At 42.3% G+C, this 25,414-nt stretch overlaps 1 protein-coding gene across 4 annotated transcripts; it reads right to left on the minus strand.

The window, feature by feature from the left end:
• Window positions 1–8,272: 8,272 nt before the first annotated feature.
• On the minus strand, window positions 8,273–25,368 carry LOC125536252 (MADS-box transcription factor 18-like). 4 transcript variants are annotated; one of them, XM_048699443.1, is made up of 8 exons: window positions 24,973–25,368; window positions 10,720–10,801; window positions 10,478–10,542; window positions 10,293–10,392; window positions 10,145–10,186; window positions 9,843–9,881; window positions 9,572–9,704; window positions 8,273–8,795 (listed from the first exon to the last, which is right to left on the minus strand). In XM_048699443.1, the coding sequence occupies exons 1-8, from the start codon at window positions 25,155–25,157 to the stop codon at window positions 8,629–8,631; spliced, it is 813 nt and encodes a 270-aa protein (XP_048555400.1). In that variant the 5' UTR covers window positions 25,158–25,368; the 3' UTR covers window positions 8,273–8,628. The 4 variants fall into 4 exon arrangements, with proteins under 4 accessions (XP_048555400.1, XP_048555399.1, XP_048555402.1 ...); XM_048699442.1 differs by having other exon boundaries at window positions 9,572–9,767; window positions 24,973–25,366; XM_048699445.1 differs by having other exon boundaries at window positions 9,592–9,704; window positions 24,973–25,365.
• Window positions 25,369–25,414: the final 46 nt, after the last annotated feature.

Genomic DNA, 25,414 nt, shown 5'->3' on the forward strand with positions numbered 1-25,414 from the left:
TCCAGCCTGCTCTAGATTAGTTTGCCTCCCAATGCTTTTAGAATCTTTCGGCAATGAAGTGTTAGTGTTGCCAAAATTTTGTAATTGTGTAGGGGATGTATAATATGCTGCGGTACTAGGTGGAGGTGTATGCACTGCTGTATAACCATATGCTCTTTCACCAATTCTATCAATGCATGTAGTTTCATCTTATTGAAAAACTCTAGCCTTTATTGCAGCATAATCAGGAAACAACCCCTTTTCATATTGTTCAAGGCAAAGAGCACTAATTTTCTTGTTTTGTGCCAAGCTCTTTTTTAACGCAGCCACAAGCGCTTTTGGAAGGGATTGCTCCACAACACTTTCAGATTCTTTCGGCAATGATTCATGAGTATTGCCGAAATTCTCGAATTGCATAGAGTATGCATTATATGCTACAGTATTTGATGACGGCACATGTGTTCCTGTAAAATTTTCACTTATTCGGCTATGACCATGAAGATGCGGGGCCGAATTATGAACATCTACAGTTGCATACGGTGCTGAAAAATTACTAAAATGAGGTGTAGCATATGATGGTTGAGAGTAACTAGCCGAATAGCTAGTAGTAGCATGGCCAATTCTCCCATCCATCGGCAAGGTTGGATTCACATACTACAAATTAGTTGCCGATGAATAAAAAGGTGAAACACTTTCTTCTATGCTATTGGAAATTTTAACATGAGGTGTTTCAAATTGATTAATCGAACCCATCATGTTGTTCATCGGCATATGGATTTGTGGGGTTGCCGATGCATGAGAGTTAGGATACATATGTTGTATGTTACTAGTATCATAAGAAGTTGAAACATGTAAATTACTTTGAATCGGCCTATGCACATAATTAGATGCCTTATTGAAAAAAACTAGGGATGGCCGATAGAGTATAATCATTGAACGATCTAGTAACATCATATGCATTATTTGCATCTACAGTAGGGAATTGGGTATTCATATTACCTTTGTAGATTGCAAACCCTAGATGACGATCTCTTCGTAGCAAGAACGGGCCGGAGACCGTTCAAAGTTTCGTCCCCAGTGGAGTCGCCAAAAAGTGTGTTCGCACATGAACACGTCACCGTGTACCTCCAACACCGGGGGTGATGCACCGCAGCTCACGTCGAAGGAGACCCGCCGGAAGCACGGTACACAAGCAATCCGGCGGGCGCTTTTGTAGACCCGAAACCCCACGCGCCCGGGAGGGACCCCGTCTAGACGCGCGGCGGCTATGGGCTGCCCTAGGTCGGCCTGGCCGCCCCTAGAGCCTCGAGGTTCGCCGCCCTGCAATGAAGAAGAACGAGGAAGAAGAACAAGGGAGAAGGAAAAGTAAAGGTAAAAGATGTAGATAGATTTGTTCGATTGTGTGTTGTTCAATCGGCCGTCACCCCTTAGATATATAAGAGGCGGCTGGATTTCCCGTGCAAGGAAGATACTTGGATTCACGTCCAAAACCCTAGTCAAATTCGGATTGGTTTTATCCGAACTTTCCAAAACTGTTCGGTTTAAACTGGCTGCACCTTGCGGGTCTTTTTTGTGGTGGTAAACGATCTCAGATGAAAACGAGCCCAAAAGCAATCTTGACCGTTTCGACAAGACGAACAACGTTCATGTTGAAGGTTTTTTGATCAGAGGTCATCTTGAGGGTTAAATCGGTCGCGCAAAACCGGTTATTCCCTCGCGCTACCCATCAGACATGTGTCTGGTGGGGGGCGCCACATCTCGCCTCGTGACAGGGCTGCACTTCGATTGCTCTAACTTTTGCATACGAACTCGGATTTGGACGATTTTTATATCAAAATCAATCGTTCGACGAGACGAAGACAACCCGTGTAGATCATTTTTCTATTTAAGGTCGTCTTGGGGGCCTAATCGGCCAAACTGTACTCTGAACATAAGATCTTAGTACTTTGAGCATAGTTTCGGCCTTCGAGATGAAATCGGACGGTGATGACCCAAAGTTCAATGATGTTCATGTCAATAATACGGAACTCTTCCATGTAGATCACTTCTCCATTTGAGGCCATCTTAAATAAGTTCTTGACCATGCCAAAATCTGGTGTCAACAAATTACATGTGGGATCGTATTTAAATTCAACAGTATAGCTATCACATAACATATTCTCTATATGGTCCACATGCATGCAAAGTTGAAACTCTTCCAAAATAGTAGGATTATCATAAAATAAAGTCATGACCTCTCAGAGTCCACTTTTATAAAAAAAAAGTTTGATCACTCTCCAAAGTAGTGGGGTCATTATTACCTAAAGTTGGAACTCTTCCAAACCCACTTTCAATATTATCGCAAACATATTCATCACGAGGCTTAAATAAATGTTCAAGATCATAAGAAGAATCACCCCAATTATGATCATTGCAATAAGTAGTGGACATATCAAAATTAGCATCCCCAAGCTTGGGGTTTTGCATATTATTAGCACAATTGATATTAATAATATTTATAATAACACCATTGCAATCATGCTTTTCATTCAAGGAGCTATCGTGAATCACTTCATAAATTTCCTCTTTTAGCACTTCATCACAATTTTCAAATTCACGAATTTCAAGCAAAACTTCATAAAGATAATCTAGTGCACTCAACTCACTAGCAATTGGTTCATCATAGTTGGATATTTAAAAAAGATTAGCCAGTGGATGAGGATCCATAAATTTTTTGCTTCTGATTTGGAATAAACATACAATAATGCCAAGCGAACAAGCAAACAAACCAAGTAAGACATAAAGGCAAACGCAAAGAAGGAAAATATTTTTGTATTTTTCTAAAAATGTTTTAGAAGTGGGGGAGAGGAAAACGAGAAGCAAATGGCAAATAATGTAAATGCAAGAGATGAGAGTTTATGATGGGTACTTGGTAGTCTTGATGTAGAACCTCCTCGGCAACGGCGCTAGAAATTCTTCCTGCTACTTCTTGAGCTTGCGTTGGTTTTCCCTTAAAGAGGAAAGGGTGATGCAGCAAAGTAGAAATAAGTATTTCCCTCGGTTGAGAACCAAGGTATCAATCTAGTAGGAGGAACACACAAGTATCCAATAATTGCACCTACAAAAACAAACAAATACTTGCATTGCACCCAACGCGATAAAAGGGGTTGTCAATCCCTTCACGGTTACTTGCAAGGATGAGATTTGATAGTGATGGATATAAAAGATAAGTAAAAGTGCTAAATAAGATAAAAGTAAATACATTGCAGCAAGATATTTTTGTATTTTTGAATAATATGATAAAAGTATACCCGGGGCCATAGTTTTCACTAGAGGCTTCTCTCTTGAAAGAAAGCATATGATGGGTAAACAAATTACTGTTGAGCAATTGTAGAAAAGCGCATAGTTATGAAGATATCCAAGGCAATGATCTACTACTATTACTCCACACATCAACTGCTATCTAGTATGCATCTAGTGTATTAAGTTAACAAAACGGAGTAACACCTTAAGCAAGATGACATGATGTAGAGGGATAGATCCAATCAATATGAATAAACCCCATCTTTTTATCCTTAATGGCAACAATAAAAATACATGTCATGTCCCTTTTTGTCACTGGGATTGAGCACCGCAAGATTGAACCCATTACAAAGCACCTCTCACATTGCAAGAAAAATCAATCTAGTTAGCCAAACCAAATCAATTGGTCAAAGAGAAATACAAAGCTATCTTAATCATGAATAAAAGAGTTCAGAGAAGACTCAAATAATATTCATAGATAATATGATCAGAAACCTACAATTCATTGGATCTCAACAAACACACCGCAAAAGAAGATTGCATCGAATAGATCTCCAAGAACATTGAGGAGACCATTGTACTGAAGATCAAAGAGAGAGAGAGAGAGAAGAAGTCATCTAGCTACTAACTATGGACCCATAGGTCTGTGGTAAACTACTCGCACATCATTAGAAGGGCGGCAAGGTTGATGTAGAAGCCCTCCGTGATTGAATCCCCCTCCGACAGAGTACCGTAAAAGGCCTCTAGATGAGATCTTGTGGTTCTGGAACTTGCGGCGGCGGAAAAGTATTTTTGGTGTGCCCTCTAGTCTACAGGGAATATTTGGGTATTTATAGAAGAAACATTAGTGTTGAAAGTGCCACGGGGGGCACAAGCTTCGGGGGGCACCCCCCCTCCCTATGGCGCGCCCTTCGAGCTTGTGGCCATCTCGTGGCTCTTCTCGCCTCCCCCCGAACCTTCCTGGGTGCCTTGTGGTCTAAGAAAAATTGTCAAAAATTTTCGTTCCATTAGGACTCCATTTGGTATTGATTTTCTGTAAAGGCAAAAATAAGGAAAAAAATAGCAACCGGCACTTGGCACTGGGTTAATAAGTTAGTCCCAAAAATGATATAAAATAGCATAATAATGCATATAAAACATCCAAGATTGATAATATAATAGCATGGAACAATCAGAAAATATATATACGTTGGAAACGTATCAAAGTCACATGTGTCTGGCTAGACGATGATCGTTGTTGTCACACCGAGAGGGCCCTAAGAATATCTCTCCATCGTCGGAGGAGCAATCCCACTCTTGAGTTATCGAGCCACTTGTTAAACTTTTCGATGAACCTGTAAGTTGTCCTTATGATCAATGTGTTACAGTGACGTTGAGCAACCCCAAAGCCCACCGTACGGTAAGAAGTGACCACGATACTCTCATGGTCTAAGGAGCAAGATCACATGTTCACACTCCATGTTATTACAATTGAATACAAACAATATTAGTCCAAATCACAACAAACAAGTTTGGGTCGATTCAATATGATTGTTCTTCCAACGTCATAATCTCAATGCTGTTTTAGGACTATTGTTGCACTTAATGATATTTCTAAGATCCAAAAAATATAATCACCAACAACACTTGAGCTAGTCTTAGAGGCAAGACTATGTACCTTTATTTTACTTGTTTATCATTTCACACATGCATATGAGTTTTCCAGTGAATCACATTTCGAGGGTCATGGCAGTTATAGCATGAAATATAAACACTTAATTATGAATACGGAAATATAATAATAAAATATTATTGCCTCTAGGTCATATTTCCAACAATATGGATCTCCATGGTTCCGCTATTGATCATTGAATGAAAGGTGTTTTCATTCATTTCTATAATTCATCGAACATGAAGGCTCACACGCTTTAAGGGTTTATGATTTGTTGAGTTCTATTGGAGTTAGGAATATGAGAAAATTTTACCAAAATTTCAGGAATAATAGGAATTGTTTCAAAATTGAAAGTGTTTTATGGTTACCAGGAGGGTTTCAGATAAAACCGTGTAACAACAGATAGGTGGAAAATATACTAGGACCTAAAATAAATATAAGAGGGCTCCGGGAATTACTAGGAGCCCCCTGCAATTTATCTAAGCGCCATGGGCTGCCTTAATAGGCTAAAGGCCTATTAGAGGACAACTAATGGGTCTAGAAAGCCCATTAGGGGAGGCGCCCCCCTTTGGCTGATTGGACAACAATCTAAGGGGGGAAGGGGAATTGGAAGAAGACTCCCCCTCCTTGGCCAGCGCACCAAGGGAGGGAGACACCCCCCCCCCCCAAGTCAGCCTCCCCTCCCCCCACACCTATATATACATGAGGGGGGCCTAGAACACATGTGTTCTCTTGATTGAGGTGCCCGCCCCCTTTGTAGTTCTCTAGTTTTCTCTACTTCCAAATGATAGAGAAGCCCCGTGAGATTCTCTCCTCTCTCCTCTAGTTCTCCAATGATGCATAGCTTTGGGTGGCAAAGTGCAACCAGATCGTCAAGCCCATCCAGGTGCAATCCGTAGAGAGATCGTGTTTTCGATCTTTGTTCAAGGGGTCATTTGTGGGACGGTTCGAGGGACTTCAAAACGATCTACACCAACTCTTCTTCCACTGGACCTCAAAGTTGCTAACGATCGGATCTAACCTTGTATGCATCTTCATAGTGATCCTTGGATCTTGATCCATAGGCCATTTTTTGTTTTCTAGTACATTTTCGAACAACCATCATGCTTCTTCACTAGGAGCTCATTGTCGTCGCCTCTGTCGTCCCAGTTGCCGGTGAAATACGGCGAAATCAGTGAGTCTCTCTCTCTCTCTCTCATTTGCGTGTGCCTAGGTGAACCCATTGGACACCCTCTGCATGCCTAGGAACCTTTTGGAGCACGGGCTCACTCAGAACTGGACTCCAGTACCATCGCTTTAGCCATTCCAACGAGGTGAGGTACCGATTGGCCTTGTCGTTATTTCCTTCACAACCTCGTGTTTCATCGCATCTCCCTGACCGGTTGTCCCCTTGCAGATGACTCGAATCGCTTGCATCATTTACGCTAAAGCTTTTCCATCACCATTGTCACTACAATCGCACTGCCACACCGACAGGGTACGCAACATCACCGCTGAGGACACTGGACCGGGGACTGCTGGAAGCCTCGCCAAGTTCCAACCTGAGCCACCCTGATTCCATATTCTCAACTTTGTCACCGCTGAAATCTCCCTTTTGGGGGTGAGGTGTTCTCAGTCATTCGATCTGAAAGACGTGATGAGTCCATTTTTGTATCACTTTTATTTTCTGTTTACATCATAACTATAGGATTTTCAGAGTTTTAAGGTGTTTGTGCACCTTTTTTCTACCCGATTTCACAAGGGCCGTTAGGGGGAGGATATTTGAAACATTAATTTCGAAACACCTAATTATGGGTGAAAATCCACATCCATTGATATGATAACAACCTACCATACGAAATGCCGATCAAAACACACTAAGAAAGATTTTCACTTTGTCCATGAAAGATTTGCTCAAAGGAAATTAGAGGTTTCTCATTTATTCTATCTCAAGATTAGTTAGCATTGGATTCACCAAGACACTCCGAACTTCGGGGACAATCTCAACTTGAGTGTTGTGATTCAGGGAGCTGTTAGTGATAGAGATAGGGATGTTATTGTAACAAATCGTGATCCAACTATATAAGGATCCATATCTGTTTTTTCTTGATTCCCAACTTGTACCTTCTTGATGTACAAGCCAAACCATGCTATGTGAATATCATAACACGTATGCGTCCCTGCAAGATACATATGCTTCACAACCTTTTATAATCTGATGGTTCCAAAACTTGCAAAAACTTATAAAACACTAAGCTCCCTCAAAAGCGAGCGTCCTAGTGAATCGGGGATGTGTATTGCGTAGGCAGGCCATATGTATGTGTTCGGTTGTTGTTTTTGACTCTTGGTCCATCTGCAGGTCCTCGTGGCGGCTAGGGTGATATTTCTGTACAAGTGTATGTGCATGTGTATATTTTGTTCTCGGGTTAAATCAATAAAGTTACTAAGCTCCGTACCATTGGATCGCTCACTAACAAGCAGAGCACAAAACAGACGTTATTCGGCCTAGAGCTGGTTAGGTCGCTCCGCAGTAAGCATCTATATCTGTTGTACTAATGTATGATAAAAATTCAAAATTTCATAGTTTTCAAACGAGACTTCCAAACCATGCTCTTTTAAAACCAAATAATGTTTAGAAAATGTTCCTGGACTAAAAAATATTCAAGAATTTAAAATGTTTGCTATTTTTTAAATGCTTAGTGAATCTAAAAAGTTCACAAACCCAAAAAAATTGAATTCTAAAAAATGTTTTTGACTTTTAAAACATGTTCAAGACTTTTGAAAATTTTAACAAAACTAAAAAATCTTCCAAATATCAAAAGTGGCTTTGGATTATTTTTAAATCATGAACTCTTAAAAATTACACAAGTAATAAAAAATGTTCAACATGTGTTAAACAGATCAAGATGCATTTGAAAATAGTTCAACATGTATTTAAACAATGTTAAGCATGTTTTGAAAAATGTTTAACGCCAGTTTTTCTCAAAAAAGATCATGTATAAAAAATGATTGTACAAGGCTGAAAGGAAATAGACGGAAGAAAGTGGTTTCTCAGCAGAAAAAAAACTGGCTGAAAGATAAAATCCAAGGTGCCAGTATAAAACACCTGTAGGGATTAGTGCTGGGCCAGCCCATGCCAGAGTACGTATGGGCGATTGACACATAAACGTCGCTACGGGCGAAGTATAGCAATTGCGTTTCTTATCTACTATCGAATCAAAATGACGGGGAACAAACAACCCCTAAAAAATGGTGCCTTGAAGCCAGGGTGAAACTTCCTGAGTTCAGTTAAATTGCTGAACACAAGAGATACAGCGCAAATTTTATCTCCAACAGAAGCTAAAACTTAATGAAGTGTTAGTACTCAGTCGTGGTCATGCATTTGCCAAAAGTTCAGTGCCCTGCTCTTTTTTTTAATAACAATGTAAAGAGAAGGCAGCGCCCTTTTGCTTTTTTTACAACGGATGGAATACAAAAACCGTCACAACACGTAAAAACATACCGCAACTCCATTAAAGGTTACACACGAAACTCCAACCACAAGATCGTGCTCATCGATAGGAGAAAAAATGGAACCGAAACGTGGAAACAAGTATCTTATAGTGCAGGAAAAGCTTAAGACAGGAAGACCCCATTCACCCAGTAGCAAAGACGCGTGGTCTTATTAGTGGCTACACCGGAAGCCATTGCCGGAGATGGACTGCACACCGGCGTCTAGCTTCCATAGTGGGCGCATGTCAGGCGCCATTCTCGCCTTCAGGTGGAGTCATATGAGGCTGTCGCCAGCCTTCATCTGTTGCTGACGGTGCGGAGCATCCACGCTGGTAGATTGCTGTTGTTTGCTTGTGCTGGAGACGGCTGAGGTTCTGGATTCCCCCCTCCTGATTCTCTAGATTGATATGGCCTGCATTTTGTAAGGAATGGCAGCGTACTTAAACAGACAGTGACTTTTCATCTAGGAACAGTGCTAGTAAATAATCGCTTATGTTAAATACATTGTCCAGCCTTGGTTTCCTGACAGGTTTAATAGTATCTAGCAAAATGGAACAAAGCTAGCTCATGCGTTTTACTGTTTCTTACGGAGAGCTATTTCCAGAAACGTTTAGCATCTAGCTTTTGATTTCAGCATGCGCTTATGTATCACGTGAACTGAACTCAATGAACTAACAGCCCTTGATTTAACCATTTCACAAAAATGAATTAAAATTGGAGATAGCTTATGCATAGTTCATGTTTTGCTCAAGTCCTCTACGAAGACAGTGGTACCATTAACCCACCATGGATCAAATCTAAGATTTGATGCTTTTGTGTCTCATTAATGCAGATTATTCTTTCAGTTGGAGGCAACGTTTCCATCAATAGCAAGGCGCCTGTGGTTGTGTGAATGTGAGCGTGTGTACATCTACGTTGTAATCGGTGTTTCAAAAGAAAGACATCCAAATACTTTGCCTGAAGAACAACGCACATTCTTATTTTATTTAGTAATACGTAAACGAGGAAAAAACGTAAATACAGTGGAACTAGGGATGCAAATTTGGATCCTTTAAGGTCTCCTGTGGCCCTCCCCAATTCAACCAAATGAACTAAAATTTCAGAAGTGTTGTAAATTCTGAAATTTTAGTTCATTTAGTTGAACCAAGGAGGGTCAGAGGCTACCTTAAAGATTTCAAATCTGCATACCTAAGTGGAAGCATAAGTACCCAATATTTGGAGGTGCCATGGAATCTTGGGCTGTCGCTGGTGTAGGTGACGGTGAGCTTGTTGTTGCTCCATTCAGCTGCTCCTGGTGATGAATATTTGTTGCTCCATTCAACTGCTCTTGGTGATGAATATTTGACAAAACGTTATTTTTCTCCTTTTCTGTCTCTACGAGGTGCTATGAAAAATAAAAGGAAGATTTTAGCCTCCGGCCTACACAGCTAGTCACCTTACAGTAAACAAGAAAATTTACCTTCTGCAGGACGCCATTCTGATCTTTTAATGACTTCTCCTGCAAAGTATAAGACAATGATTATAAATATTTGCTAACCTAGGTCTACTTAATATCTACAAATGATGAAGAAATAGATGTTTAACTATGATTAAAGCATGGGAAAACAAATGTTCGAATTCGAGTGGTTCTTTCTTCAAATGTTTCAGATGACGGTGTGTTTATAAAGGCGGGAGGCCAATGCGTCATATCAACAATACTCCTTGGTGGTCACTGTACACACGTAGGTAAACCACATAGGGAACTTAATGAGTGTAACATACCTTCTTTTGAAGCTCAGATATAGACTCAAAGAGAAGTTGATTCTGTAAAATGAAAAAGGCATGCTATTTCATAAGATTTCAGTTAAAAATTGGCAGATGAAAAGTAGCTCTGCACACCAATGGCAAAACATCAACACAATTGGTTCACCTTTCTTGACCTTATGTGCTTCAAAGAACTATCAAGCTGTTGTTCCAACTGTTGGAGTTCTTTTGTGGTGAGTGGGTCCAATTGTTCACCCAAGAGTTGCCTTGAGTTTGAAATAGACCAAACGCCAGTTAGCACTTAGCACCCATCATATAACCAGAATGAGAATGTTCCCAGAAATACAATACCTTTGACTCTTCTGGAGTGCATCGAGTTTTATCTTCAAACTTCCATATTCATCTCCCCAGTTTGCCTACAAAGAAAAAGAATATGAAGTACACATAATAAGTAAATTTAATTAGCTAAATGAACTAATCTCTTCACTGCATGAGCATAAATAGTTCCACAACAAGTAAGAATGTTACCACTTGGAAAGAGTGGTTAGCTATCTCAAAAACAATCGACAAAAAAAAGTAAGAATGTTATTTACCTGGTTTCCAATACTTGGATCCAGTACAGCTCTTTCTTCAAATGAGTAACGTTGGTAACGTTCAAGAATCACATCCATGCTACTGAATAAATGTCCCCAAATAAGGCCGTACATGCACAAAAAGGAAATTGAGGTCTTATATTAGAACCAAACTAATACTCATACATTATTTTCAAAATTACAACAGTGTAATAATCCTGTCCTGTGCTTGAAACTATTGAAATGACCAGGCCTAATGTGCTCCTTATTTGAGAGTGAAAAACAAACTGATCAGGGCCATTTTCTCATATTTTTTAAGTATAGCAAAATGCAATAGTATTTGTTTTTGGAGCAAACCTTGTCGTTAAATATAGTTGCAAAGCAACTTGTGTGTCACATCCTGATGCATATCGTCATCACATGCACTGTGTGCGCAGAAAGCCAAGGATAGCACAGGAGAAAATTCGAAAGGTTTGTTTAGAATCGGACAACTTAGTGCATCTCTAGCCCTGCTTCCTCCAAATTTCTATAACGCCCAGAAAAAACTGCTTTCTTGGGAGCTAACACTATCTAGTCATTAATACAAAAACTTTTACTCCCAAAAGATTTAATCATCCTAGGTGGTAATAAATCTTTAGAGACAATCACCTCAATGCATCGTCACTTAATATTGTTTCTAAGTGATGTTGTATTTAATTGGTTTATGGATCATATGTGCATTTTAATATTGTGGCCTAGTCGTAGAAATAATGAAAGAGAGAAACATAGGAAAAGAAGCCACACCGAATGAAAGCATTAATTACACTATGTAATGAAACGTGTTAAGAGCCCCTTCTCTTTCTTCTTTAATTGATGTGCCACATCAGCATTTTACGTATGAACTCATGCTAAAAGATAAGTATTGGGAGCACCCTAACTCCTCGACCTAGCCCTTTACTGCTCAAATTTGACCAGGAAGCATGAGCTCCTCAAACCCTCTCTAAACAAAACCTTTTTGGCAGGCTAAAAAAATCAACCCCAACCACCGCCACGCAGCTCCCCCGAGGCGGCACCTCTGACCTCCCCGACGACTCGCCTTGTGCCTTCTCCCTACTCGCCGGAAGCCCCACTGCGGCCCTAGGTCCCGCCACCCGCCTCACCCCGACCCGAGCTCCATCCTTCCTGCGGCCACCATGCACCCGTCAGAGGCTTCCACGTCTCCTTCCCCGCGTCGCCTACACCTGCCATCATGGGCTCTGGCACCTCCATGTAGATCAATGGAGAGGTTGAAAGTTCATCTTGCTCCTCACTTGCGCACCCCGCTAGCCGCCGCGGCATTCTCCTCGCTCACGAAGTGTTTGACCAATTGTCCCAATGGTAAACTCTTCCTTTTTCCGTTTTTTCTTGGTTTGTGCACTAAATCTGATCATTGGAAAACTTTGTAGATGAAGGGGCTATTAGAAGGGTTTTTTCGGCATCCCGTCGTCCGAGGAAGAAGAAGAAGAGGGTAATGATTTTGAGATTGCATTGCCCGTGATCATTTGAGTGGAAGAGAGGAACAAGAAATGTGCTTCTCGGCCACCATCGCATCTATCGCAATACGGTAGATGCCCAAAGTTTTCAGGATTAATTTGCGAACAATCCCCCGTGTATCCGAACAAATCATTTAGGAAACAATTACAAATGCACAAAGATCTTCGTGCACATTGCAAGAGCTGTGGAGGAGGAGGATCACTGGTTCACACTGAGAAGGGATGCAGTTGGAATAACCAGTGCAAGTCCTCTGATGGAAATGTATGTCAATAATTCGAGTGCTTGCATATGGAGTGGCAATTGACCTCGTTGATGAGTAGATTCACATTGGAGAATATACCATCCTCGAGAAAATGAAGGGATATCAAAAGTTGTGACGAGATCTTAGGAGGGCACCCACTGATGAAGACAATGTGAGGCTTCTGGCTATGGGTCAAGCAAGAGGGTGGACAGAGATGCTTGAGTCCTTTGGTTGCATGATTGGACATGGAAGAATTGTCCCGCTACATGGCATGGGCAGTTCAGAGGGTATTGCCATGATTCAACCGTCATGCTCAAAGCAGTTGTATTAGAGGATCTATGGATTTGGCATTCATACTTTGGAGTGCCTAGCTCACATAATGACCTCAGTGTCCTAAAGAGATCTCTATACGTGGCTTCTTGCCGGCCAACCTCCACCTTGTAACTATGTTGTCAATGGCCACCATTACAACCTTGCAAATGGCATCTACCCTCAAGGGATCACACTTGTGAGGATAATTCAAAGCCATAAAGGCAACATGATATCTCACATTGCAATGTGCCAAATAAGCCATGAGAAAGGATGTTGAGAGAGCTTTTGGTGTGTTGCAAGCTTGCTTTGCTATTGTCTGTGACCCTGTTGAGTATTGAGACCTAAAGATAATGTGGAAGATCATGACAACATGATAAATATAGATGAGGTCAACCAAGAAACTTTGACTACGATTACAATGGGCTACCAGTCCATCCAGAATATCAAGCCAACATGATCTAGAGATTCCTCATAGAGCATCACATGATGGAGAGGCGAGAAGCTCATGACCATCTCAGAGATGATCTTGTGGAGCACTTGTGGGAACTTCATAGTTCTTATTATTATGCTTTCATCATGTTTTATTTGGATTATTTCTTCATTTAGACCCTATATTGTGTTTGAATTTGAATGTTTAAATACGATGACAATGAATTTGAGTTCTTATTGAATTCTGTGCATTAGAAACATCAAGGTACGAATTAATATGTTGTGAAAATGTAATTCAAACAGGATATATGCATGCAAAGGCATAGAAGAAATAGCAAAGAAAAAGTATAGAGAGTTAAGTTTATGGAAAGGACTTGGTGCAACCGAGTTTAAGCCCTCAAAGTTGCAGTAGTTAAGTTTGGGCAGGTGGTTTAGTGAGTTATGTTTTAGGAGAAGGGGTAGAGATGCTCTTAGTACATAGTAAACTCCATGAGGTGTCCTAAAAGTCTATCATTAAGTGTATGTTATTTCAAAGTCTTACATTCACTAGTAAATAGATATATTGAACTCATGCACCAACGAGTTCATTCTAAAGTCTGAATTGATGAAGAATGTTGGGCAATATATTTCAACACCCCCCCCCCCTCACATTTGAGCTACTCCAGGCCTTAGACGTGGGATCTAAGTAGGTTACAACTATTTCATTTAATAGTACATTCTTCGGGTCTTGAACTGGAGACCTCTTGGCTCTAATACAATATTGAGTTCATGCACCAACCAGTTCATCCAAAGTCCAAACTAGTGGAGAAGGTTGGGTGATATATTTCAACAAAATAGAACATGTCCAACTGTTCATCCAAAACGGTTTTTAAGGTGGCATCCCACCATCTGGAATATGTAGGATTTCCCGAGTACTGAGTATATTGCAGTATGATTTTCATCGCAACAAACTATGCACTTTATTTTTTCTCCCACGGTGGTCTCTTCGTCTTCCTCTCCCTTCCCTCTCTTAGCCTATCCAAGCTCCAGTACATGTGACAACAACAATGCGGTGGCACCTCCCTTTTGTCACCAAGATCCAAGAGATACTACAGTCACGTGCGATGTGCTTGTGCATTATATAAGCCAAGCATTGTTTAGTGACCTTAGCCCTGTCACATCCTCTCCTTATCTGAACAAGATGGTGGTGGTGGCCACCTCCTAGCCGTGCGTCAGCAGATCTCGGTGGGGGGGGGGGTGGACCAAATGCACTAATCCCAATTGTGGTGCCCATCATCGCCTCCTCCATCTCCCTTTTGGGCATCGTCGGATCCTGTCCAAGGGGGGCAAGAAGGGCATGGGGCCGACGCGGGCACGAGGGATAGAGGAGGGCGGGGCCGGTGTCTGCTCAAGACGATAGGAAGATGGTGATGCTAGCACCGACGTGGGAGTAGCTACGCTTTTATTGCAAGATGATTCACGGGTGGGAAAGTAGTCTCGCCACTGTTATTAGAGTGGAAGAGGTCGCTTATGGGGAGAGGATGAGACAAGGCTGGCATTAGCAACGGGAGCCCCCGTCCAATCATGGGTTGATTCAAGAGTGGGGCGGCAAACCCGTTTGCAATGTCGAAGCACATGGGCTTTCAACTGTTAGATGGAGTGGAGCGTGGAGTTGGCCATTTCTACCAGAGCCACCATGAAGACCCTGATCCCAACAGAGATCCCCAATCTATGACCTTGTATGGTCTGGCCATCATGGGAATGATCTTGAATGTGAACCTGAACCCGAGCCATTGACCGTCGGTAACTTAGTTTTGTTACTAGTTAAATTCCATCACTACATGCCGTTGTGATCCCGTCTATAGCCACTTCATTAATCTTGAAGCAAAAGCTGATGATGGTCATTTCTAACATATAGCCACCACGATGACCCAGATCCCGAGCAACCTCTCGGAGTCTACCGAGGGATGACCTTGTATGGTTCTGGCCATCGTGTTATGGATCTTGAATGTGAACTGGCCTTCAGGCTGCTAATTGTGATCAGCAACTTAGTTTTCTCGGTACTTAAAAATTAGATCACTATATGCCATTGTGTTCCCGTCAATAGCGAGCCGCCTATGTTGACTTCGTCAATCTGGAAGCTTCGGATCCTGTCCAAGGGGGGCAAGAAGGGCATGGGGCCGACGCGGGCACGAGGGATAGAGGAGGGCGGGGCCGGTGTCAGCTCAAGACGATAGGACCAAATGCACTAATCCAATTGTGGTGCCCATCATCGCCTCCTCCATCTCCCTTTTGGGCATCGTCGGATCCTGTCCAAGGGGGGCAAGAAGGGCATGGGGCCGACGCGGGCACGAGTGATAGAGGAGGGCGGTGCCGGTGTCTGCTCAAGACGATAGGAAGGTGGTGATGCTAGCACCGACGTGGGAGTAGCTACGCTTTTATTGCAAGATGATTCACGGGTGGGAAGGTAGTCTCGCCACTGTTATTAGAGTGGAAGAGGCCGCTTATGGGGAGAGGATGAGACAAGGCTGGCATTAGCAACGGGAGCCCCAGTCCAATCATGGGTTGATTCAAGAGTGGGGCGGCAAACCCGTTTGCAATGTCGAAGCACATGGGCTTTCAACTGTTAGATGGAGTGGAGCGTGAAGTTGGCCATTTCTACCAGAGCCACCATGAAGACCCTGATCCCAACAGAGATCCCCAATCTATGACCTTGTATGGTTCTAGCCATCATGGGAATGATCTTGAATGTGAACCTGAACCCGAGCCATTGACCGTCAGTAACTTAGTTTTGTTACTAGTTAAATTCCATCACTACATGTCGTTGTGTTCCCGTCTATAGCCACTTCATTAATCTTGAAGCAAAAGCTGATGATGGTCATTTCTAACATATAGCCACCACGATGACCCAGATCCCGAGCAACCTCTCGGAGTCTACCGAGGGATGACCTTGTATGGTTCTGGCCATCGTGTCATGGATCTTGAATGTGAACTGGCCTTCAGGCCGCTGGTTGTGATCAGCAACTTAGTTTTCTCGGTACTTAAAAATTAGATCACTATATGCCATTGTGTTCCCGTCAATAGCGAGCCGCCTGTGTTGACTTCGTCAATCTGGAAGCTTCGGACTTTGATCTTCTGTAGGCACTGTGTGATGGTGTGAGGGTGGTGGTGGTTGTTAAAGAGTATTAGTATTGATGTAGGTGTCAATATATAGTCTAGATGCCCTTCCTTGTAGCCCTAGTCTACTCTACTATATATTTGCGTTGTCCCTTGGACTATGTTTATAGATAAGTTGCTCTTCTCAAAGTGTTATGCATGTCTAGGTGTGTCTATGTTGTACTCGGTGTTTTTAAAAGGAAGTTTAATCACTATATGCTACTTTTTTATATTGTTAATTGCGCAATGATTTTGCTATTATAATTTTACTATAAGAAAAGATGTTACTATTAGTAATTTAATTTTGTTAGTAGGTAAATTCGACCAATACATGCTAAATTGTAATTTAATTTTATAACATAAGATGGTACATAATTTCTATAAGATAAGATGTCATCACTAGTACTTTAATTTATAACATAGATATTATGCTATAAGTAGTAAGACGATACTACATGTTATTTTCAACTAATTAAGATAATGTTCCATTGTTTTTCTACTGTTAAACAACTAATTAATATAAGATGATATTGTTTTATTATTGTTAATTCAACTAATGTCATAATTTTATTTGTTACGGTTAGTAGTTGAATTCAACTAATTGAGATAAGATGTTATGTTGTTTTGTCTGCATTAGTGTAGTAGACACGAGAGGGTATTCCCCGGTCTTCTTTGTTTACGTTAAATTGTTAAGTATATATCCTACTACTTTTTTATCGTCTTATCGTCACTTATTTCCTATCATCTCATCTGCTAACTAAATATTTATCTCTCCCTTCTTCCAGCACCCATTTCCCGAACAAATCACTAGCCAGAAGTCTGAGTTTTGTTCTCTTGTCACTTCCCTTCTCACATTGCTAACCTGAATTGTTTTTAAGACATGTCACTTATTTCATTTAACTCCACCTATGTTGTCTCAATATAGCCGGTCCCAAGCCCGGGTAAAGAAGGCGGGTTGTGATAGGCTTGGCGAGCCAACGCAAAAACTCAGCCACTCTTATGGAGATGAAACCCAAAATATTTTCATTGGGGTGTAACCCTCTCAGCGACGCGCAACATCGGAACCCGGATGTGGTGGCAAATGGGCAAGGGCCGGGCCGTCACCCCCCTGGTGGCACGCCGTATCTTGATCCGGATATGGTGGCAAGTGAGCGAGGATCGGGTCATCGCATCCTTAGTGGCGCACTACATCGGCGCCCGAATGTAGTGGAAAATGAGCAAGGGTCTTCGCATTTCACTCGACGAGTGCGAAGGGTAAGGAAGCTAGCCGAGCCTAGGAGGATTCGCTTAGGTAGCTGGAACGTAGGGTCTCTAACAGGGAAGCTTTGGGGGCTAGTTGATGCAGTGGTGAGGAGAGTTGTTGATATCCTTTGTGTCCAAGAAACCAAATGGAGGGGACAGAAGGCGAAGGAGGTGGAGGATACCAGCTTCAAGCTGTGGTACACGGGGACGGCTGCAAACAGAAAGGGCGTAGGCATCTTGATCAACTAGACCCTCAAGTATGGAGTGGTAGACGTCAAGAGACGTGGGGACCGAATTATCCTGGTCAAGCTGGTAGTTGGGGACTTAGTTCTCAATGTTATCAGTGCTTATGCCCCGCAAGTAGGCCACAATAGAACACCAAGAGAGAGTTCTGGGAAGGCCTGGAAGACATGGTTAGGAGTGCACCGATTGGCGAGAAGCTCTTCATAGGAGGAGACCTCATGGCCACATGGGTACATCTAACACAGGTTTTGAAGGGGCGCATGGGGGCTTTGGCTATGGCATCAGGAATCAAGAAGGAGAAGATGTCTTAAGCTTTGCTCTAGCCTACGACATGATTGTAGCTAACACCCTCTTTAGAAAGAGAGAATCACATCTGGTGACTTTTAGTAGTGGCCAACACTCTAACCAGATCGATTTCATCCTCTCGAGAAGAGAAGATAGGTGTGCATGCCTAGACTGTAAGGTGATACCTGGAGAGAGTGTTGTACCCCAGCATAAGCTGGTAGTTGCTGACTTCCACTTTCGGATTTGTGTCCACGGGATAAGCGTGCCAAAGTCGCTCGAACGAAGTGGTGGAAGCTCAGGGGGGAGGTAGCTCAGGCATTCAAGGAGAGGGTCATTAAGGAGGGCCCTTGGGAGGAAGGAGGGGATGCGGACAATTTGTGGATGAAGATGGCGACTTGCATTCGTAAGGTGGCCTCAGAGGAGTTTGGAGTGTCTAGGGGAAGGAGAAGCGAAGATAAGGATACCTAGTGGTGGAATGATGATGTCCAGAAGGCGATTAAAGAGAAGAAAGATTGCTTCAGACGCCTATACCTGGATAGGAGTGCAGACAACATAGAGAAGTACAAGATGGTGAAGAAGGCCGCAAGGTGAGCTGTCAGTGAAGCAAGGGGTCGGGCATATGAGGACCTCTACCAATGGTTAGCCACGAAGGAAGGCAAAAGGGATATCTATAAGATGGCCAAGATCCGAGAGAGGAAGACAAGGGATATTGGCCAAGTCAAATGCATCAAGGACGGAGCAGACCAACTCCTGGTGAAGGACACGGAGATTAAGCATAGATGGCGGGAGTACTTCGACAAGTTGTTCAATGGGGAGAATGAGAGTTCTACCATTGAACTGGACGACTCCTTTGATGAGACCAGCATGCGTTTTGTGCGGCGAATCCAGGAGTCTGAGGTCAAGGAAGCTTTAAAAAAGGATGAAATCAGGCAAGGTGATGGGCCCTAATTGTATCCCCATTGGGGTGTGCAAAGGCCTCGGGGACATAGCGATAGTATGGCTAACCAAGCTTTCCAACCTCGGTTTTCGGGCAAACAAGATGCCAGAAGAATGTAGACGGAGTATATTAGTACCAATCTTCAAGAACAAGGGGGATGTTCAGAGTTGTACTAATTATCATGGAATTAAGCTGATGAGCCATACAATGAAGCTATGGGAGAGAGTCATTGAGCACCGCTTAAGAAGAATGACAAGCGTGACAAAAAATCAGTTTGGTTTCATGCCTGGGAGGTCGACCATGGAAGCCATTTTCTAGGTACAACTTATGGAGAGATACAAGGAGCAAAAGAAGGACTTGCATATGGTGTTCATTGACTTGGAGAAGGCCTATGATAAGATACCGTGGAATGTCATGTGGTGGGCCTTGGAGAAATACAAAGTCCCAGCAAAGTACATTACCCTCATCAAGGACATGTACGATAATGTTGTGACAAGCGTTCAAACAAGTGATGTCGACACTGATGACTTCCTGATTAAGATAGGACTGCATCAGGGGTCAGCTTTGAGCCCTTATCGTTTTGCCTTGGTGATGGATGAGGTCACAAGGGATATACAAGGAGATATCCCATGGTGTATACTCTTTGCGGATGATGTGGTGCTAGTTGACGATAGTCGGACGGGGGTAAATAAGAAGTTGTTATGGAGACAAACCTTGGACTCGAAAGGGTTTAGACTTAGTAGAACTGAAACCGAGTACATGATGTGTTGTTTCAATACTACTAGGTGTGTGGAGGAGGTTAGCCTTGATGGGCAGGTGGTATCTCAGAAGGACACCTTTCGATGTTTGGGGTCAATGCTGTAGGAGGATGGGGGTATTGATGAAGATGTGAACCATCGAATCAAAGCCGGATGGATGAAGTGGCGCCAAGCTTCTAGCATTATCTGTGACAAGAGAGTACCACAAAAGCTAAAAGACAAGTTCTACAAGACGGTGGTTCGACCCGCAATGTTGTATGGCGCTGAGTGTTGGCTGACTAAAAGGTGGCAATGTTCAACAGTTAGGTGTGGTGGAGATGCGTATGTTGAGATTGATGTGTGACCACACGAGGAAGGATCGAGTCAGGAATGATGAAATACGAGATAGAATTGGGGTAGCACCAATTGAGGAGAAGCTTGTCCAACATCTCTAAGATGGTTTGGGCATATTCAGCGCAGGCCTCCAGAACCTCCGGTGCATAGCGGACAGCTAAAGCGTACGGAGAATGTCAAGAGAGGGCGGGGTAGACCGAATTTGACATGGGAGGAGTCCGTTAAGAGAGACCTAAGGATTGGAGTATCACCAAAGAACTAGCTATGGACAGGGGTGCGTGGGAGCTTGCTATCCATGTGCCAGAGCCATGAGTTGGTCGCGAGATCTTATGGGTTTCATCTCTAGTCTACCCCAACTTGTTTGGGACTAAAGGCTTTGTTGTTGTTGTTGTTGTTGTTGTCGTTGTCACTTATTTCACTTACACTATACAACGAGATTTGGTTACAATATGATGTTTCATGCAATGGCTTTTGCAACATACTGAGCATTGACGTGACCAAGTAAGACTTTGTTTCGTTTCCCCCACCTATTTGTTTAGTTCAGACACTATCTAATCCTCTAAAACTTGTTATACACTTATATTCCGATAAATTGTATTTATGTCAACCTATATGTTCTCATTATTGTGTATATTTTGATTAGGCTTTTGTGCACACACAGCTGTAGTATCTTCCTCTATAGCGAGAGACAAAGAAGCATAGAGATAAGGGTAGTGGAGCTTACGGAGGGCCAACATATTCCTCACTCTATGTCTGCACCTCATCCTTCCAAAGTGCAAAGACAACGGCGTAAGCAAAAAGAGGCGACTTAATATTTTCCCCTTACTACGTTGTAATCTACACTTCATGATACAGATATATTATGCAGGATGTAAACCTAAGTACGTCCTACAACCGAGTGTAGTTACACCATCATCTCATATACTACCATCTGGTAGTGTGTGTGTGTGTGTGTGTGTGTATATCATCTTGAGTATGTTCACAACTTCATATACTATTTCTAAGATACTATAACAGGAAATACACGAAAGATTGCAACTAAGCCTATGTGTTTAGTATATTTTTAAAATACATTAATATTGGTATGTAAAATGAGTATGCTAAAAGTATGGTAGATATCATGTAAAGGGTCGAATATATACTACCCAATACATAATATGCATACATACTCTCTATTATGATAGATGGTATCTAGAACTAGCTAATTGCCCATGCGTTCCAATGGGGCATACATATGCAAGTGGTTCAACGCCAATCATGTCCGACATATATCTTACACCAATCATGTTCTAGATTTTGGTAAGATTTCATTTGATTCGAGTATGGGTAGAGGAAGGCAAGAAAGTTTTGATTTAATTGGGGTTTAGTAAGATTTGATTTGGTTTGATTTGGATATGGGTATGGGTATGGGTAGGGGAAGACAAGATTTTTTTTGATTAGTTAAGGTTTTGGTAAGATTTGATTTGTTTTGGTTGATTTAATGCAAGACATGGTTTTGGAAGGAGGAGAAGACGAAATAAACAGAACTATTACGGAATCCCCATTAATAGTAGAGATATATATGGATATTAAAAATATGATAGTTATATTATATGTTCGTTGTGATGAACTGATGTGAGCTATGTGATGTATGAAAATCATGTGTCTTTTTATACTGAACGCGGTGCAAATTAGGGTGTGTTCAATCTGCTCTACACAACACACGATTAAGTAGAGTTGTGTGTGCACTAAGGTCCACAATGCACATGGTGATATAACGATGCTCGTTTGCTATGAGATAACACATCTCAATCGGCTCTTCGACACCACATGTTTGCGGTATGGTGGCACATCGCACACGCTAACGTTGTGCGATATCCATTTCACATATACAACAAGCCAGTAGTGACTGGCCAAAGTTCGACATGTGATGAAGAGTTTGGCAACGTACGTGGAATCTGGTGTTATTGTAGCGAGGCATCGTTCGTCACCAACTAGCGGCATGGGTCACCTTGCACGGATGCGGTGGCGCCACGCTCTCCTAGATATAACACATACATGCGTTGGCTGCCACCACGCACGATTCCACTAAAGGGAAGGAGATGAGCAAGCAGAGAGAAGCCATCTTCCACCAGATGTTAGATTCTACATGTAGTACACCCAAGACAGGAACTCCTATGCTATTGTGACAACCTTGCAACGACGACTTGATGGACAACCTGCTCTTGCTGGCCTCAATTACTCCTTGACAAGGATACGACGATGATAATGGTGGAGCTGTGCAGTTGGTGAAGTCATGGTGACGACGCATGTTGGAAAAAAATATTCACCTCCCAAGTAGATCTCATGTTGATATATTTTGACAACTTCTTTCCACACAAGTAGTTGCCAGGTTAATACTCACTTGCTAGTTAAGTTATTGGTAGGTTATGGCCACTTTGTTACAGGTTATTGAACACTATTCTCCATCCATCTCCATACATGTAAGACTTCAGTGATAATACTTCTATGACGATATGCTATTGTTTTTTGTCGGTGGCACTTGAATATCACTCTCTAATTCTGCATAACATCGTAATATCTAATCTAAAAACATATAAATTATTAACTAGCAGCCATACACTTTTATCATGGTAACTGTTTGCTGCTAACATGACAATAGCAGTAATTTAGCCTGGTAATCAATTGTGTAAAAAAAATCTAAACGTAATGTGTGGATTAAAACTAGCCCACGGGTCTCTTTCTATGCACAATTAGGAATGACTGTTTATGCACTAGTAAATTTGATTAACATAAAGTGGGGCATTGCTTTGTTCATACAACTAGCTAGCTAAGACCAACCATTTTGTACAAGGAGTGCAAATGGTTAGCCTTCAGCTAGGGTACACTCCTATTCCTTAGTTCATTCAAATGGAAAAAATTAGTTCATGAATGAACTAAGGAGTGTTGGAGGGTACCTCAAGCTCACCACTTTGCATCCCTAGTACAAATAAACAGCAATGTAGTTTGAAATGATTGTTAAGCAAAAATTTGTGCAAAGCACGGTTCAGAAATGCAAAAACAAGTGAATAGAAGTTATGAAGTGCTCCATACGAGTATAGCCTAACATTCGTGCCAGAAGGTTGCACTACCCTAGCTTCAAAACTATAACCTTAAATAAGTGAGAGCTACTAAATGGCTCCCGAGTTCACCTGCTCCCGCACATGAACAATAAAATCAAAATAAATATTCAAAAAATTCTGGAAATTTTTTTGCATGGAAGATGTTTTAGTGCGTGAGGTCCTTGTCAAATTTCAGCTCATTTGGGCATCTGAGCAGCTCTCAGAAAAAAAAAGTTGAGGTCCATGAAAAAGTTTACTATTCGGGACCAATTTTTTTTTTGAGAGCTGCTCGGATGTCCAAATGCGCTGAAATTTGGCACGGACCTCACACACTAAATATCCTCCACGCAAAAAATCAAATATTTTTTGAAATTTTTAGTATTTGTTTTGATTTTACTGTTCATCAGGATCAAATGAGCTCGGGAGCCGAAATGGATATTCGTAAGTAAGCGGCATATACTCCCGCGGAACAAGTAATCAGTAAATAAAAAAGGTAGTATACACTATACACACAAGTGATTTTGTGGTCTGTCTAACTATGAAATGATATACCACAAATGTTATATGTTTAGGCCTTAGAATAGTATATGCGGGTATTTTCAACCTTGAGTAAAAACGTTGAAAACTATATATTTGGGTTACCCTGCCATGTATATCTTTTTTAGGCAAATAACGGAGGGCGACCGTGGACATTTTCGAGGGGCAAACATTTACCTAACTCATAAAATATAAAGATGTCTAGACTGTTTAAGTCCAAAAATCTCAAACAAAGCATGTACGTTCAATTGGCCAGTTTCAGGTTTTGTGTAACGATTGTTCTCCTTGAAACTCCTTAAGATAGAAGACCACAATCTGTTAAAACAATCCAACACTACGATCAAATTTTCAACGACATAATCTCAGTGTTGGTATGGATAAAGAATACTGTAAAAAACCGAAACATCTGTCAAATAAGCTGATGGCCATGCACGCCAGCTAGAACTGACAAAAACCATTGGGTAATAAAATAGCTGGCTAATATCTGACGGACAGATGCTGAGGGGATGAGAACCGATATGTGTAGGCTTTGCTTTCCTATTAATTTGCTTCTACAGTAACCAAGCAGCTAGTTTCATATATATCTACTACTAGTATATATGCAATTAACATGATAGTGAAACATTAGCATCAGCATCATTGAATAGCAAACTTTAGTCCATTTAGGAAAACTTATACATCTGATGTGCAAGTCCTCCTCGCCGCTATTTCATGCCACTTAAAGTGGACTTAGTTTTTGGAACAGATTTCATCAGAAAAATCACCTTTATTGGTCCTAAAAATGAATAAGGGATTACTGAAGTACCATTCGCGCAATAGATGCTACAATTTATAGAGTAATCGATTAAGTACAGTAGAGTACGCATAATCACATGGTAGAACCTGTAGACAGTACGTACGTTAATTAATACTGGCAATCGAGTACGAGTAACTCTGAGATAATGGTCAATTGAACAACAATCGATTCTACGATCCAAACAAGGAGAACTAGATTACCCATCCGAGCAGAACCCACAAAAAATAGCACGAAATAATAAGCACGCACGCACCGAGCAACTCTCTCCCGCAACCAAATTTCCCCACCGGAACTATCGAACGAGGCAGCTACTCGTGGAGTGAATACAAAGCAGCCCCAATCAATCGTCTGGTTTCCAAAATCTTCAAATGGAGCTCGTAGGAAGGAGCGGAATGGGTGAGGAAGGAGGGGTAGCTGGGCGCGCGTGATATAACCTGTCCTGGCTGGAGTACTCGTATAGCTTGCCCTTGGTGGAGAAGACGATGAGCGCGACCTCGGCGTCGCAGAGCACGGAGATCTCGTGCGCCTTCTTCAGCAACCCGCTGCGGCGCTTGGAGAAGGTCACCTGCCGGTTTATCTTGTTCTCGATCCGCCGCAGCTGCACCGGCCCGCGCCCCATCTCCGGCCTGCCTCCAACCCGCCTCCCCCGGCTCCCTCACTCGGCGGCGGCGGCCCCTCCCTCCCCGGCTAGCTAGCTGCTACGGCGACGTGGGGAGGAAGAATGAGAAATGCGGTGTGATGCTGTGTGGAGCTCGCAGGGAATGGGAGGGCGAGGGGGGGCGGTTTAGATGGGGGGCGAGGGGTGGTATTGCGAAACCGGGCTGGTTCGGAGTGGCGCGCTGTCGAGTTATGGTTGGCCGGGGGCATCTCGAGGAG

The sequence above is a fragment of the Triticum urartu genome, chromosome 2 (genome assembly GCF_003073215.2).
Source record: "Triticum urartu cultivar G1812 chromosome 2, Tu2.1, whole genome shotgun sequence".
Classification (NCBI taxonomy): Eukaryota; Viridiplantae; Streptophyta; class Magnoliopsida; order Poales; family Poaceae; genus Triticum; species Triticum urartu.